Below are 17,341 nucleotides of genomic sequence, written 5' to 3'. Positions count from 1 at the left end.
CTTGAAGTAGCCATTCTTGGTATCAGTAGTCCAGCTTTCTTGTGAACTGTTACATAAAATATTTGTTTAAGAAATTTATTGGTATGGTAGTGGTGTTCATGTGTATATAGCCTATACTCCATATTTTGGAGGAATGCTTTATTAGTTGATCAAATACTTGAGTACCAACTAGGTGCCAGGCATTGTACTAGCGTATGCAAAGGGTAAAAGACAAAATTCCTGCCTCCTTAAAGCATTCTTAATCTAAGGAGGGAAATTGTAAGTAAATAAGCAGTTACAAAGCAGTGCTAAAATGGAGGTATATTGGTTGTGCTAGGGATCAGAATGAATGAAAGCCTAATTTGGGGGATGTTTAGGAAAGTTTTGCAGAGGAGATGGTATCTGTATTGGGTCTTGAAGGTAAGTTAGCAGTTAAGGGTTGGCTGTGATAAAGGGCAGTCCAGCAGAGGGATTAGTATGGCTAAAGATTAGGCTTATTTTCCACACAGCAGAGGAAATAAGACATGTTCACAAATAAATTTGAAGCAGGATATAAAGTGCTACATGCTGTGTTGGGTAAAAAGTGACTTGCTATGGGAGTTTAGAGTAGGAAGACATTTCTGATGGGGTCCAGGGAAGGCTTATAGAGAGGTAGCATTTGGATGTGACCCTTGGAGGATGCATCTGCTTTTAACAAAGAAGACTGGGGGAGGATTTCAGATGTGAGTTATAGCAGCCTGAGCAAAGAAATGTTGTATATATTAGTGTTTTCTAATTGAAAGGAGGTCAACTTAGACTTTTTAACTCAGTTCCTGGGCAAATATTGTATAACCATGTGCAATTAGTATTTTTCCAGCTTTATTGAGATATAATTGACATATAGCATTGTGTAAGTTTAAGGTGTACAATGTGATGATTTGATATGTGTATATATTTTGAAATGACTGTCACAATAATTACCTTTTTTTGTTATTGTTGTGGAGAGAACATTTAAGATCTACTCTCTAGCAACTTTCAAGGATATAATACAGTATTGTTAACTATAGTCACCATGCTGTATGCTGTACATCAGATCTTCAGAACTTATCTTACAGTGCAGTTCATATGTTAACTTTGATTGCTCGATGATCTTGTAAAAGCCACATGTGCCCTTGTGACTGAGCCCGATAATTTTAATTCAGAAGAGCTATCAAAAGCATAACCCATTTTCCTTGAAGATTGTGTAGAATTTAATGCACAGATTTTGAATGACTATGAGTGTTCAAAATGTACCATTAGTTGTCTTTATTTTGGTCATTTGTCAGTTGACTTTTGGGTGACATTTGATTTATAAAATCCAAAATCAAAAATAGTTTATTTTTGAGTAATACTGGATTTATTTTGCTTATTTGAATTATATCAGTTATTTTTTGGTTTACTTGATAGCATTCTAAACTTAGTTCTGCTATAAAACTTGTTTTGAAAAGTGAATTTGTTCCAACAAGATGGATGTATCAGGGGACAATTTGAGCATAAGACAAAATTTGCATTTGCTTATTTAGGATTTTGTCTGCAAGTTCAGGGCTCAGCAAACTATGGCCACCAAACAGTGCCCTATTTTTGTAAATAAAGTTTTGTTGGAACACACCCAAGCCCATTTGTTTACTTTGTCCTGTGGCTGCTTTTGTAGCACAGTCTCAGAGTTGAATAGTTGCAACAGAGACCTAATGGCCCACAAAGCCTAAAATATTTACTATCTGGCCCTTTATAGAAAGTTTGCCCTGGGTGAATGCAGGAAACTGCATCCAGCTGAACTGAGTTACATTAAAATACACGCATATATAGGCACATACCTCAGATATCTACCACATACCTCAGTTCACCCCTTGTGTTATGAACCACACCCATCCACACCTATTGTTACAATTTTCCATCCGATTTCAGATAACTCTCCTTCCATCACTTCACAGTAATTCATGAGCTGCAACCCTTCTGATGCCCACTTCCACAAGCAAACTTCAGGTCTTTTTCAAGGTAACGTGCCATATTTATTGTTGTGCTTGTGTATTTCTTAATCACTTAATATGTGTAAACTGTGTAAAATTGTGCTACCATTTCTATTAGGTTTCTGTCTTTTTTAAAAAAATGTGTCACTGATGAAGTTTTTTCAGTGTTGTGCTTTTAACCCCGTTTTTCCCGTGAATCCTATGGTGTTCATTGCACAATTTTGCATTACCTGGTGATTTTTAGGAACTCATGTTATATTATTGCAGAACTGACTGTAATTGTCATACTGCAAAAAGTATTGATTCATTCACCAAACATTTCTTGGGTTGTGTGAAGACTAAATGAGTTAATGGACACAAAACACTTAGGTAAGTGTGACATAATAATTACTCAAGTATTAGTTGTTACTAATTACTATTACCATTGCCAAGAACTGTTCTAAGTACTGCTTAGGTGAACAAGACAAATTAAGGCTCCCCATGGAGCTTACATTATACTTTACACTATACTTAAAAAAAGTCGGTACTAATTTACATTTTGGCTAGTAACTCTGTTCCCCCACAACAACAAAAAAAGATGTTTTGGTGTTTTTATAAATGATACTTAAAAAATGTCTGTCCATGAGACCTTCAAGATGGTGGAAGAGTAAGAGGTGGAGATCACCTTCCTCCCCACAAATACACCAGAAATACATCTACATGTGGAACAACTCCCACAGAACACCTACTGAACTCTGGCAGAAGACCTCAGACCTCCCAAAAGGCAAGAAACTCCCCACATACCTGGGTAGGGCAAAAGAAAAAAGAAAAAATAGAGACAAAAGAATAGGGATGGGACCTGCACCAGTGGGAAGGAGCTGTGAAGGAGGAAAAGTTTCTACACACTAGGAAGCCCCTGTACTGGTGGAGACAGGGGGTGGCGGCGGGGAAGCTTCGGAGCCACGGAGGAGAGTGCAGCAACAGGGGTGCAGAGGGCAAAGCGGAGAGATCCCTGCACAGAGGATTGGTGCTGACCAGGACTCACCAGCCCAAGAGGCTTGTCTGCTCCCCCTCCGGGGCGGGTGGGGGCTGGGAGCTGAGGCTCGGGCTTTGGAGGTCGGATCCCAGGGAGAGGGCAGGGCTTGGCGTGAACACAGCCTGAAGGGGGCTAGTGTGCCACAGCTAGTCTGGAGGGAGTCTGGGAAAAAGTCTAGAACTGCTGAAGAGGCAAGAGACAATTGTTTCGGGGTGCACGACAAGAGGGGATTCAGAGAACCACCTAAATGAGCTCCAGAGACGGGCATGAGCCATGGCTATCAGAGAGACACCAGAGACGGGCATGAAACGCTAAAGCTGCTGCTGCAGCCACCAAGAAGCCTGTGTGCCAGCACAGGTCACTATCCACACCTCCCCTCCAGGGAGCCTGTATAGCCTGCCACTGCCAGGGTCCTGTGATCCAGGGACAACTTCCCTGGGAGAACACACGGTGCACCTCAGGCTGTTGCAACATCACGCTGCCCTCTGCCTCCGCAGGCTCACCCTGCATTCCGTACCTCTCCCTCCCCCGGGCTTGAGTGAGCCAGAGCCCTCTAATCAGCTGCTACTTTAACCCCGTCCTGTCTGAGCGAAAAACACATGCCCTCCGGCGACCTACACACAAAGGCGGGGCCAAATCCAAAGCTGAACCCCAGGAGCTGTGCGAACAAAGAAGAGAAAGGGAAATCTTTCCCAGCAGCCTCAGGAGCAGTGGATTAAATCTCCACAATCAACTTGATGTACCCTGCATCTGTGGAATACCTGAATAGACAACGAATCATCCCAAATTGAGGCGGTTGACATTGGGAGCAACGATATATATATTTTTTCCTTTTTCTATTTTTGTGAGTGTGTATGTATATGCTTCTGTGTGTAACTTTGTATAGCTTTGCTTTTACCATTTGTCCTAGGGTTCTGTCGGCCCCCCCCATTTTTTTTCTTTCTTAGTGTAGTTTTTAGCGCTTCTTATCATTGGTGGATTTGATTTTTGGTTTGGTTGCTCTCTTTCTCTTTTTTTCTTTTTTAAAATTTTTATTAATTTTTTATTTTAAATTTTAATAACTTTATTTTATTTTATTTTTCTTTCTTTCTTTCTTTTTTTCTCCCTTTTATTCTGAGCCGTGTGGATGACAGGATCTTGGTGCTCTGGTCGGGTGTCAGGCCTGTGCCTCTGTGGTGGGAGAGCCGAGTTCAGGACATTGGTCCACTAGAGACCTCCCAGTGCCACATAATATCAAATGGCAAAAATCTCCCAGAGATCTCCATCTTAACACCAGCACCCAGCTTCACTCAACGACCAGCAAGCTACATTACTGCACACCCTATGCCAAACAACTAGCAAGACAGGAACACAACCCCACCCACTAGCAGAAAGCCTGACTAAAATCATAATAAGGTCACAGACACCCCAAATCACACCACCAGATGCAGACCTGCCTACCAGAAAGGCAAGATCCAGCCTCATCCACCAGAACACAGGCACCAGTCTCCTCCACCAGGCAGCCTACACAACCCACTGAATCAACCTTAGCCACTGGCGGCAGACACCAAAAACAACACTAACTACAAACCTGCAGCCTGTGAAAAGGAGACCCCAAACACAGTAAATTAAGCAAAATGAGAAGACAGAAAAACACAGAACAGATGAAGGAGCAAGGTAAAAACCCACCACACCAAACAAATGAAGAGGAAATAAGCAGTCTACCTGAAAAAAGCTTCAGAGTAATGATAGTACAGATGATCGAAAATCTTGGAAATAGAATAGAGAAAATGCAGGAAACGTTTAACAGGGACCTTGAAGAACTAAAGAGCATACAATGATGAACAACACAATAAATGAAATTAAAAATTCTCTAGAAGGAATCAATAGCAGAATAACTGAGGCAGAAGAATGGATACGTGACCTGGAAGCTAAAATAGTGGAAATAATTAATGCAGAGCAGAATAAAGAAAAAAGAATGAAAATAATTGAGGACAGTCTCAGAGACCTGTGGGACAATATTAAATACACCAACATTCAAATTATAGGGGTCCCAGAAGAAGAGAAAAAGAAAGGGACTGAGAAAATATTTTAAGAGATTATAGTTGAAAACTTCCCTAATATGTGAAAGGAAATAGTCAAGTAGAGGAAGTTCAGGGAGTCCCATACAGGATAAATCCAAGGAGAAACACAACAAGACACATATTAATCAAACTATCAAATATTAAATACAAAGAAAAAGTATTAAAAGCAGCAAGGGAAAAACAACAAATAACATACAAGGGAATGCCAAAAAGGTTAACATCTGATCTTTCAGCAGAAACTCTGCAAGCCAGAAGGGAGTGGCAGGACATATTTAAAGTGATGAAAGGGAAAAACCTGCAACCAAGACTATACTATCTAGCAGGGATCTCATTCAGATTCGACGGAGAAATTAAAACCTTTACAGACAGGCAAAAGCTAAGAGAATTCAGCACCACCAAACCAGCTTTACAACAAATGCCAAAGGAACTTCCCTAGGCAGGAAACACAAGAGAAGGAAAAGACCTACCATAACAAACACAAAACAATTACAAAAATGGGAATAGGAACATACATATCGATAATTACCTTAAATGTAAATGGATTAAACGCTCCAACCAAAAGACAGACGGGCTTAATGGATACAACAACAAGACCCCTATATATGCTGGCTAAAAGAGACCCACTTCAGAGCTAGGGACACATACAAACTGAAAGTGAGAAGATGGAAAAAGATATTCCATGCATATGTAAATCAAAAGAAAGCTGGAGTAGCAATTCTCATATCAGACAAAATAGAGTTTAAAATAAAGACTATTAGAAGAGACAAAGAAGGACACTACATAATGATCAAGGGATTGATCCAAGAAGAAGATATAACAATTGTAAATATTTATGCACCCAACATAGGAGCACCTCAATACATAAGGCAAATGCTAACAGCCATAAAAGGGGAAATCGACAGTAGAATCATAGTAAGGGACTTTAACACCCCACTTTCACCAATGGACAGATCATCTAAAATGAAAATAAATAAGGAAACACAAGCTTTAAATGATACATTAAACAAGATGGACTTAATTGATATTTATAGCACATTCCATTCAAAAACAACAGAATACACTTTCTTCTTAAGTGCTCATGGAACATTCTCCAGGATAGATCATATCTTGGGTCACAAATCAAGCTTTGGTAAATTTAAGAAAATTGAAATCGTGTCAAGTATCTTTTCCAACCACAACACGGTGAGGCTAGATATCAATAACAGGAAAAAGTCTGTAAAAAATACAAACACATGTAGGCTAAACAACACACTGCTTAATAACCAAGAGTTCACTGAAGAAATCAGACGAAATCAAAAAATACCTAGAAACAAATAACAATGAAAACAGGACGACCCAAAACCTATGGGATGCAGCAAAAGCTGTCCTAAGAGGGAAGTTTATAGCAATACGGTCCTACCTTAAGAAACAAGAAACATATTAAGTAAACAACCTGACATTACACCTAAAGCAATTACACAAAGAGAACAAAAAAACCCCAAAGTTAGAAGAAGGAAAGAAATCATAAAGATCAGATCAGAAATAAATGAAAAAGAAATGAAGGAAACAATAGCAAAGATCAGTAAAACTAAAAGCTGATTCTTTGAGAAGAGAAACAAAATTTATAAATTTATTTATTTAATTAATTTTATTTTTGGCTGCATTGGGTCTTCGTTGATGCACATGGGCTTTCTCTAGCTGTGGCGAGTGGGGGCTACTCTTCGTTGCGGTGCGCAGGCTTCTCATTGCGGTGACTTCGCTTGTTGCGGAGCACGGTCTCTAGGCGCACGGGCTTCAGTAGTTGTGGCCCACGGGCTCAGTAGTCGTGGCTCGTGAGCTCTAGAGCGCAGGCTCAGTAGCTGTGGTGCACGGGTGTAGTTGCTCCACGGCATGTGAGATCTTCCCGGACCAGGGCTCGAACCTGTGTCCCCTGCATTGGCAGGCAGATTCTCAACCACTGCGCCACCAGGGAAGCCCGAGAAACAAAATTTATAAACCATTAGCCAGACTCATCACGAAAAAAAGGGAGAAGACTCAGATGAATAGAATTAGAAATGTAAAAGAAGTAACAACTGACACTGCAGAAATACAAAGGATCATGAGAGATTACTACAAGCAGTGATATGCTAATAAAATGGACAACCTGGAAGAAATGGACACATTCTTAGGAAAGCACAACCTTCCGAGACTGAACCAGCAAGAAATAGAAAATATAAATAGACCAATCACAAGCACTGAAATTGACATTCTGATTAAAAATCTTCCAGCAAACAAAAGCCCACAACCAGATGGCTTCACAGGCGAATTCCAGCAAACATTTAGAGAAGACCTCACACCTATCCTTCTCAAGCTCTTCCAAAATACAGCAGAGGGAGGAACACTCCCAAACTCATTCTACGAGCCACCATCACCCTGATATCAAAACCAGACAAAGATGTAACAAAGAAAGAAAACTACAGGCCACTAACACTGATGAACATAGATACAAAAATCCTCAACAGAATACTAGCAGACAGAATCGAACAGCACATTAAAAGGATCATACACCATGATCAAGTGAGGTTTCTCTCAGGAATGCAAGGATTCTTCAATATATGCAAATCAATCAATGTGATACACTTATTAACAAATTGAAGAATAAAAAGCATATGATCATCTCAATAGATGCAGAAAAAGCTTTCAACAAAATTCAACACCCATTTATGATAAAAACTCTGCAGAAAGTAGGCATAGAGGGAACTTACCTCAACATAATAAACCCATATATGACTAACCCACAGCTAACACCATCCTCAGTGGTGAAGAACTGAAACCATTTCAACTAAGATCAGGAACAAGGCAAGGTTGTTCACTCTCACCACTATTATTCAACATAGTTTTGGAAGTTTTAGCCACAGCAATCAGAGCAGAAAAGGAAATAAAAGGAATCCAAATCGGTAAAGAAGAAATAAAGCTGTCACTGTTTGTAGATGACATGATACTATACATATAGAATCCTAATGATGCTTACTAGAAAAGTACTAGAGCTAATCAATGAATTTGGTAAAGTAGCAAGATACAAAATTAATGCACACAACCCTCTTGCATTCCTATACACTAATGATGAAAAATCTGAAAGAGAAATTAAGGGAACACTCCCATTTACCATTGGAACAAAAAGAGTAAAATACCTAGGAATAAACCTACCTAAGGAGACAGAAGACCTGTAGGCAGAAAACTGTAAGACACTGATGAAAGAAATTAAATATGATACAAATAGATGGAGAGATATACCATGTTCTTAGATTGGAAGAATCAACATTGTGAAAATGACTCTACTACCCAAAGCAATCTACAGATTCAATGCAATCCCTATCAAACTACCACTGGCATTTTTCACAGAACTAGAACAAAAAATTTCACAATTTGTATGGAAACACAAAAGACCCTGAATAGCCAAAGCAATCTTGAGAAAGAAAAATGGAGCTGGAGGAATCAGGGTCCGTGACTTCAGACTATACTACAGAGCTACAGTACTCACGACAGTATGAGTACTGACACAAAAACAGAGATATAGATCAGTGGAACAGGATAGAAAGCCCAGAGATAAACCCACACACATATGGTCACCTTATCTTTGATAAAGGAGGCAAGAATATACAGTGGAGAAAAGACAGCCTCTTCAGTAAGTGGTGCTCGGAAAACTGAACAGCTACATGTAAAAGAATGAAATTAGAACACTCTGTAACTCCATACACAAAAATAAACTCAAAATGGATGAAAGACCTAAATATAAGGCCAGACACTATCAAACTCTTAGAGGAAAACATAGGCAGAACACTCTATGACATAAATCACAGCAAGTTCCTTTTTGACCCACTTCCTAGAGAAATGGAAATAAAAACAAAAATAAACAAATGGGACTTCACGAAACTTAAAAGCTTTTGCACAGCAAAGGAAACCATAAACAAGATGAAAAGACAACCCTCAGAATGGGAAAAAATATTTGCAAATGAGGCAACTGACAAAGGATTAATCTCCAGAATTTACAAGCAGCTCATGAAGCTTAATATCTAAAAAACAAACAGTGTGCTCCAAAAATGGGCAAAAGACCTAAATAGCCATTTCTCCAAAGAAATACAGATTGCAAACAAACACATGAAAAGCTGCTCAACATCACTAATCATTAGAGAATTGCTGATCAAAATTACAATAAGGTATCGCCTTACACCAGTGAGAATGGCCATCATCGAAAAATCTACAAACAATAAATGCTGGAGAGGATGTGCAGAAAATGGAACCCTCTTGCACTGTTGGTGGGAATGTAAATTGATAAAGCCACTATGGAGATCAGTATGGAGGTTCCTTAAAAAACTAAAAATAGAACTACCAAACGACCCAGCAATTCCAGTACTGGGCATATACTCTGAGCAAAGCATAATTCAAGAAGAGTCATGTACCACAATGTTCATTGCAGCTCTGTTTACAATAGCCAGGACACGGAAGCAACCTAAGTGTCCATCGACAGATGAATGGTTAAAGAAGATGTGGCACATATATTCAATGGAATATTACTCAGCCATAAAAAGAAACGAAATTGAGTTATTTGTAGTGAGGTGGATGGACCTAGAGTCTGTCATACAGAGTGAAGTAAGTCAGAAAGAGAAAAACAAATACTGTATGGTAACATATATATGGAACCTAAAAAAAAAAATTGTTATGAAGAACCTAGTGGGGGACGGGAATAGTATGCAGACATAGTAGAGAATGGACTTGAGTACATGGGGAGGGGGAAGGGAGAGCTGGGAGAAAGTGAGAGAGTGGCATGGACATATATACACTACCAAATGTAAAATTGATAGCTAGTGGGAAGCTGCCGCATAGCAAAGGGAAATCAGCTCGGTGCTTTGTGACCTCCTAGAGGGGTGGGATAGGGAGGGTGGGAGGGAGGGAGACGCAAGAGGGATGAGATATGGGGATATATATATATATGTATAGCTGATTCACTTTGTTATAATGCAGAAACTAGCACAGCATTGTAAAGCAATTATACTCCAATAAAGATGTTAAAAAAAAGTCTCTCAACAGATCGAAGATACTTCCTTAAGTTTCTAGTCGATGTCTCATTCATCTCATGTACTATTTTATTGAATGATTTTTTGTGAATGTTTTTTATAACTGTAACCTCAGGAGGTGAACGTGATCCTACCTTCAGGGAGATAAAGAATAATCATCTCCTGGGACTCCCCTGGCAGGCTAGTGATTAAGACTCTGCACTTCCACTGCAGCAGGAGGGGGTTAGATCCCTGGTCTGGGAAATAAGATTCCACATGCTGTGTGTGGTGTGGCCAAAAAAAGAAAAAAGAATATCTCCTTTTTACTATATTTCAAAATTAAAAGTTTCCCGAGGGACCTCCCTTAGTGGCGTGGTGGTTACGAATCCGACTGACAGTGCAGGGAACATGGGTTCAAGCCCTGGTCCGGGAAGTTCCCACGTGCCGCGGAGCAACTACTAAGCCTGTGTGCCACAACTACTGAAGCCCACGCGCCTAGAGCACGTGCTCTGCAACAAGAGAAACCACTGAAGCCTGTGCACCGCAACAAAGAGTAGCCACTGCTTGTCTCAACTAGAGAAAGCCCGCACAGCAGCGAAGACCCAACGCAGCCAAAAAAAAAAAAAAAAGTTTCCCCAAAATGGGAATATTGTCTTATATAATGTCAATATAGTTAGCAAATTTAGAAATTAACCTTGATACAGTACTGTTTCTAATCTACAGACCTTATTTACATTTTGCCAATTGATTCATAATGTCCTTCATAGCGAAAGACTAAAATATCATTTTTTCTGGTCCAGGATCCAGTTCTGGAATATGCATTGCATTTTATTTTCATGTCTGTTTAATCTTCTTTAATCTGGAGCAGTTCACCGTGCCTTTTTTTTGCCTTCCGTTTTTTGAAGAACACAGGCCAGTTAATTTGGGTTTGTCTGGTGTTTCCTTGTGTTTATGTATTTTGCTAGGGATAGTATGAAGTGATACGCCTTTTTGAGCACATTTTATCAGGAGGCACATCTTTGCTTTTACTATACTTTATTTTATTATTATTTTGTAAAAATATTTATTTATTTGGCTGTGTCGGGTCTTTAGTTGTGGCATGCGGGATCTTCGTTGTGGCATGCAGGATCTTTAGTTGTGGTGCATGGGCTCTTCATTGTGGCATGCGGGCTCCTCTCTAGTTTTGGCGTGCGGGCTCCTGGGCACATGGGTTCAGTAGCAGCACGTGGGCTCTAGAGCGCTCGGGCTTAGTTGCCCCGTGGCATGTGGGCTCTTAGTTCCCTGACCAGGGCTCGAATCCCTGTCTGCTGCATTGGAAGGTGGACTCTTAGCCACTGGACCACCAGGGAAGTCCCTAGTATATTTTAAAAATGGTTTTACTTTTAATACTAATATTATCAGCCCATTTTAGAGATTTTGAAGCTAGGCTTGGTTAATTTCTGTAGAGTTAGAGAGAATTTGCCCACCTCTTATTTTTCTTGCCTTTCCCCTTTTCTCAGATACCCCCAACATTCAAAATCAAAACACCCTATTTATGAATTTTCATTGTGTTTTCTGAGTATCTCCTAAAAATAGAGAACTAAGAGTAAATGTTTCATATTACAGTGACTGGACCTGTTACTGTTAAGTATATGAAATAATGCATTTCTTTTGAAGGCTGCCTGTAGAGCATCCAACACAGCTTATTGAATATTTCAATTTAGAGATAGAAGGGAAAATATTTGATTGTACTAAATGACTTCAGGGCTTTTAAAAAATGCTCAACAAATCAACACTCTTTTCTCTTAAGGAATCCCTGAGCAGGCATTATCTTTATCTTAATAAACATTTAGTATTCCTCTGTTCAAGGAAATTTGTTATTTCTCACATGGGAAAAAGAGGTGAACTCAGACCAGTTTCCTCCTTTGAGGCGTTTACACTCCAGTAGGGAGTACTCTTGAGTTTTAAACAAGGAACTATAAGCTGAATGTGTTGCTCTTAAAGAGAAGTAAAACAATATTCAGTGGGTGAAGAGGGGAAAGAGAACCTTCTTTGAGCTTAGAGTTGTGGTCAGATGAGATTGGAAAGTCATCTGTGAATTATTTTGCAGAGACCTTCAAATTCTTGCTTAGGATTTTTAAAAATATGTATTTATTTATTTTGACTGTGCCAGGTCTCAGTTGTCGCACGTGGGATGTTCATTGCGGCATGTTTAGTTGCAGCATGTGGGCTCTTAGTTGCGGCATGCTTGGGGGATCTACTTCCCTGACCAGGGATCTAACCCGGATTCCCTGCATTGGGAGCATGGAGTGTTACCCACTGGACCACCAGGGCAGTCTCTCTTGCTTAGGCATTTGCACTTTATCCTTATTTATAAACATGGGAAGCCCCTGGATGTTTTGAGCATGGGCGTGACAGATATTTGAGTCTGCTCAACTATACCAAATATACTGGATTCTGCATCCGTGGATTTAACCAAACTCGATTGAAAATATTTGGGGAAAAAAGTTCCAGAAAGCAAAACTTGAATTTGCTGCACATAGGCAACTATTTATTTACTTATTTATTTTTTTTGGTTGTGTTGGGTCTTCATTGCTGCGTGCAGGCTTTCTCTAGTTGCGGCGAGTGGGGGCTACTCATTTTTTTGGGGGGTGGCTACTCTTCGTTGTGGTGCACAGGCTTCTCATTGCGGGGTGGCTACTCTTCGTTATGGTGCACAGGCTTCTCATCGCGGTGGCTTCTCTTATTGCAGAGCATGGGCTCTAGGCACGCGGGCTTCAGTAGTTGGAGTGCATGGGCCCAGTAGTTGTGGCTTGTGGGCTCTAGAGTGCAGGCTCAGTAGTTGTGACGCACGGGCTTAGTTGCTCCGCGGCATGTGGGATCTTCCTGGACCAGGGCTCGAACCTGTGTCCCCTGCATTGGCAGATGGATTCTTAACAACTGCGCCACCAGGGAAGTCCCCTGCTTTCTTGATCTTGCCACGTTCTTTGCCTCCTTTCTCCATTTGAAGCCTCTGCGTTTGGGTGGGGATGGGGTGTGGCATATTGATGAAATGAACTGTATTTAATCAGTGTGCCAAATAGAATGAAACATTTCTTGAAGTTCCTACTGGGAATTACTGATTTGGCCCATGTGAACATGGTGACTGTTATTGCAATTAAAAAATTCTGAATGTTACGCAGAGATCACTATTTATACATAAGGTAAAATGTAGGTCTTATTCAAATGTTGCTGCTTTATTACTCAAACTTGCATCTTTTTACCTGCATTAGAGCACTTATATCTTTGTATTCAAAACAGTAGACTGGAATTTGTTCAGTCCTCCATTGTTTCTTCATTGTTTTGGAAAGTTTGACGTTTTCTGACAAATTCTGAATAGTGTTTATTTGCTAAAGTAGGTACTGTTGGTACTGAGTCTAATAAAACCAGAAATACCTAGGTTCTGCCCTTAAGTGCTTTTAGAATAAAACTAAGCTAATAACACAAGACAAGAAGATATTTAGTGAATTGTATAAACATATTTTTCTGGCAACAAATATGGAGATAGGTTATACATGCACACTTATGAACTATCAATATAGATTTTTTTTTTTTGGTTGTGTTGGGTCTTCGTTGCTGTGTGCAGGCTTTCTCTACCTGCTGCGAGCAGGGGCTACTCTTCGTTACGGTGCGTGGGCTTCTCGTTGCGGTGGCTTCTCTTGTAGAGCACAGGCTCTAGGCACACAGCTTCAGTAGTTGTGGCACATGGGCTCAGTAGTTGTGGCCCACGGGCTCTAGAACGCAGGCTCAGTAGTTGTGGCACATGGGTTTAGTTGCTCCGCGGCATGTGGGCTCTCCCCGGACCAGGGCTCGAACCCGTGTCCCCTGCCTTGGCAGGCAGATTCTTAACCACTGTGCCAACAGGAAAGTCCCAATACAGATTTTTTTTTTCTTTGCGGTACGCGGGCCTCTCACTGTTGTGACTTCTCCCATTGCGGAGTACAGGCTCCAGACGCGCAGGCTCAGTGGCCATGGCTCACGGGCCCAGCCGCTCCGCGGCATGTGGGATCTTCCCGGACCAGGGCATGAACCCGTGTCCCCTGCATCGGCAGGTGGACTCTCAAGCACTGCGCCACCAGGGAAGCCCCCAATACAGATTTTTAAAAAAATTATTTATTTTATTTTTGGCTGCATTGGGTCTTTGTTGCTGCACGTGGGCTTTCTCTAGTTGCGGTGAGCGGGGGCTACTCTTCGTTACGGTGCACAGGCTTCTCATTCCGGTGGCTTCTCTTGTTGTGGAGCATGGGCTCTAGGCACACGGGCTTCAGTAGTTGTGGCCCACGGGCTCAGTAGTTGTGGCCCATGGGCTCTAGAGTGCAGGCTCAGTAGTTATGGTGCACGGGCTTAATTGCTCCGCGGCATGTGGGATCTTCTCGGACCAGGGCTAGAACCTGTGTCCCCTGCATTGGCAGGCGGATTCTTAATCACTGTGCCACCAGGGAAGTTCCCAGAGACATAATTTAGAAGTTTTTTAGTTTTATAAGTTTATTTAAGTGATGCCATATAATACATATGATTTTGCAACTTCCTTTTTCGGTTCAGTATTGTTCTGGGGATTTTGAGGTAACTTTAGATCTGCACTGTTCAATATAATAGCCATTAACTATCTGTGGCTGTTGAGCACCTGAAATGTGGCCAGTGTGAATTAAGATGTGCTGGAAGTGTATTTGCTCAGAGGATTTCAAAGACTTAGTACAAAAAAAATGTAAAATATCTTATTACTAATTATTTTATATTAATTACATATTGAAATGATGATTTGCATATATTGGGTTAAATAAGATTAAAATTAATTTCACCTGCTTTTTCTTTTTTCAAAATGTTTCTAGAAATTTTTAAATTATATTCGTGGCTTACATTATATCTCTGTTGAACAAACTGATCTGGAATGCTCACTTTTCATTTTATTAGTTTTGAGTTGAATGTGTATACTACAATTCATCTGTCTACCATTGGTGGGTATTTAGAATTTTTTCTAATTTGGTGCTATTAAAAAGTGTTAGAACATTCTTAAATGTGTCTCCTTTGCACATATGCTGGAGTTTCTTTAGGAGGTCAATTTTATTTTTTATTGTAAGATGATTGCCAAATTGATCTCCATAATGGTTTTACTAATTTACACTTCCAGTGGCAGTTTGAGAATTTTCTTATTCTATAGTTGTTCACCCTGGCCAATGTGGTTTTGTAGACAACTATAACTTAACAGCTGAAGCAAGCATTGGTAATTCTTTAAGTGTGTCAGCTTATTTCTCTTTGTGAATCTTTTGTAATAGTCAGTGCACATAGCCCTTTTTTTCTGCACTATTTATGTTCTGAATAAATAAAAATTGATTTTAAAATTTAGCAGCCATGCTACAGATCCTAATAGGAGGCAGCTGCAATTCCTGCAACAAAAGCATATCTGTCGTTAAGTGCTGTTAGCTTGAGAAAAAACTTCTGGCATCTTTACATGATGGAATACTATACTGCCATTAAAAATTGTTTTAGGAAAATAACGATGCAGGAAAATATTCACTGTGTATTAACAGAGGGAAGAGGTTACAAAGCAGTAAAGTAACCATTCGATTTTGTTAAAAACAATGAAAATGCGTGCTAACATTTTCCCCTGTGATTATCTCTGCATGGTGGGATTTTACCTGACATTTTATTTTGTACTTCACACTTTTCTTTATATTGCACTTTCTATAGTGGACTTATTAGGGAAGGAGGATGTGGAGGGAGTCCTTAGCAACAATCAGCTAAAACTTCCACATCTGGAATATTATTATAGGCAAGGGAGAGTAAATGAGCTGTAATTGTTCCCATTCTAGATATTAAATATCAGGCTTTCCTTAAGATACAAATGGACCCAACTATATTATTCTATACCCATTGTTTTTCCAGTATTACAGGAAGTTTTCCAAGAATTAGGGATTGTCATTTAACTTCAGTAAGAAGACCATTTGCATTTGATGTGTTCTACTCTTGGGGAAAAGAAATAGTGGAAAAATGGATTATTCTCCAGTCCTTTGGAATAAAATTCAGACAGTTTGAGCTCCGGTCTCAACTTGCTTTCATTTGGAATTACCTCATGTATGGCTAGATTTGGGTTCAAATCCAGTTCTCTTTGTAACCTTTGGAACGTTACCCAACTTTTGCGTTGTTCTTTTATCTATGCAGTGGAGACAGTAATACCTAAATGAAAATCTTTATGAGCTGTATAGCATAGTGTAAGCGCTTAACAAAATTGAGTTGCTTTATCTCCTCCTTTTCTATTTTTCAGAGTGGATGCACTTAATAGCTGGAGACAGAACTGATTAGGTATCAATTTCATGAAAAGAGGTATGAGTAGCTCTGATGTACATATCAAAAAGTAGAGAAGTTACTTATAAGTTGATTCTGATTTTTCATACCTTCCCCCTCAGGTTTCTATCACCTGGAGCATTGAGTTCACTAGATTCTAAAGATAAACCAAACACTGTATTTTCAAAGATTATCTAATCTGTTTATATATCTTTTCCCCTTGGAATGATGGTTTTGTTGCTCTTGTAAAAACATTAATACTATCTCAGACCTTAATCAGCAGTTATCAAAACTCCATTTAGCTAGTGATTGCATTGCAGACTTTATCTGATTCCGTTTTTATTGATTAGGGACGTAAGCTTTATTTTTATCTGGAGAGATTTGCTTTTTATAACTCCCTCAAAATTGAGTAGGAGTCCACAAATTAAATGATTAGCTCAATGGCTTGTAGATGGGCTTCGTTAAAGCACTGAATGCTTAGCTATAGATATAGGAATTATGTGACTTTGTCTTCTCTCAGAAAACCTAGATTTTGTTTTTCTCCCCTTTCCTCTTTACCAAAAGAGAAATGAGAATCTTATTTAAATTGGATTTCAGTACTCTTTGCATTACAATATATAGGTATATAGATTCACTCTGATTCAAGTTGTAGAAGAAAATTGATTTTCTTACAATGGGCAAAGTAAAATTGCATTTCTGCTTCATCTGAGGATAGTTTGTTTTTTAACCTATTTAAAACTAAGTTCATTCCCTTTGAGCTAAAATGTACTTCATCCCAATAAAAACTTTCCAAAGGTTTCTTTTTTTGAGGGAACTTAGTATGCTTTTGTTAGAAAATAAAGATAGTGATATAATACTTGCACTTATTAATTTTTGTGTTAAAGTGAATAGAATATATTGAATTTAGATAGATGTGCCTCGAATGGAATAAATCTAAGTTTTTCAAATATTTATGCATATTTCTCACCCTCAACTGATTTTTATTTT

General features: G+C 39.5%; 1 protein-coding gene across 10 annotated transcripts in view; it reads left to right on the top strand.

The window, feature by feature from the left end:
• Window positions 1–17,341, top strand: part of ATRX (ATRX chromatin remodeler) — a 248,863-nt gene that overhangs the window by 5,258 nt on the left and 226,264 nt on the right. For 8 of the 10 annotated variants that reach the window (XM_082865334.1, XM_082865333.1, XM_082865332.1 and 5 more), the window contains exon 2: window positions 16,335–16,393. The exons of 1 other annotated variant lie outside the window; for it this stretch is intronic. Coding sequence is in view for 7 of the 9 variants with exons in the window: in XM_082865333.1 (XP_082721459.1) it covers window positions 16,384–16,393 (10 nt within the window). In the remaining 2 variants the exon portion in view is untranslated. Of the gene's footprint in view, window positions 1–1,942; window positions 1,993–16,334; window positions 16,394–17,341 lie in introns of those variants that run through there. One more of the 10 variants, XM_082865327.1, reaches the window with a different exon arrangement.

Source organism: Leucopleurus acutus, assembly GCF_964270905.1.
Source record: "Leucopleurus acutus genome assembly, chromosome: X".
NCBI lineage: Eukaryota > Metazoa > Chordata > Mammalia > Artiodactyla > Delphinidae > Leucopleurus > Leucopleurus acutus.
This window is presented reverse-complemented; position numbering and strand designations above follow the sequence as displayed.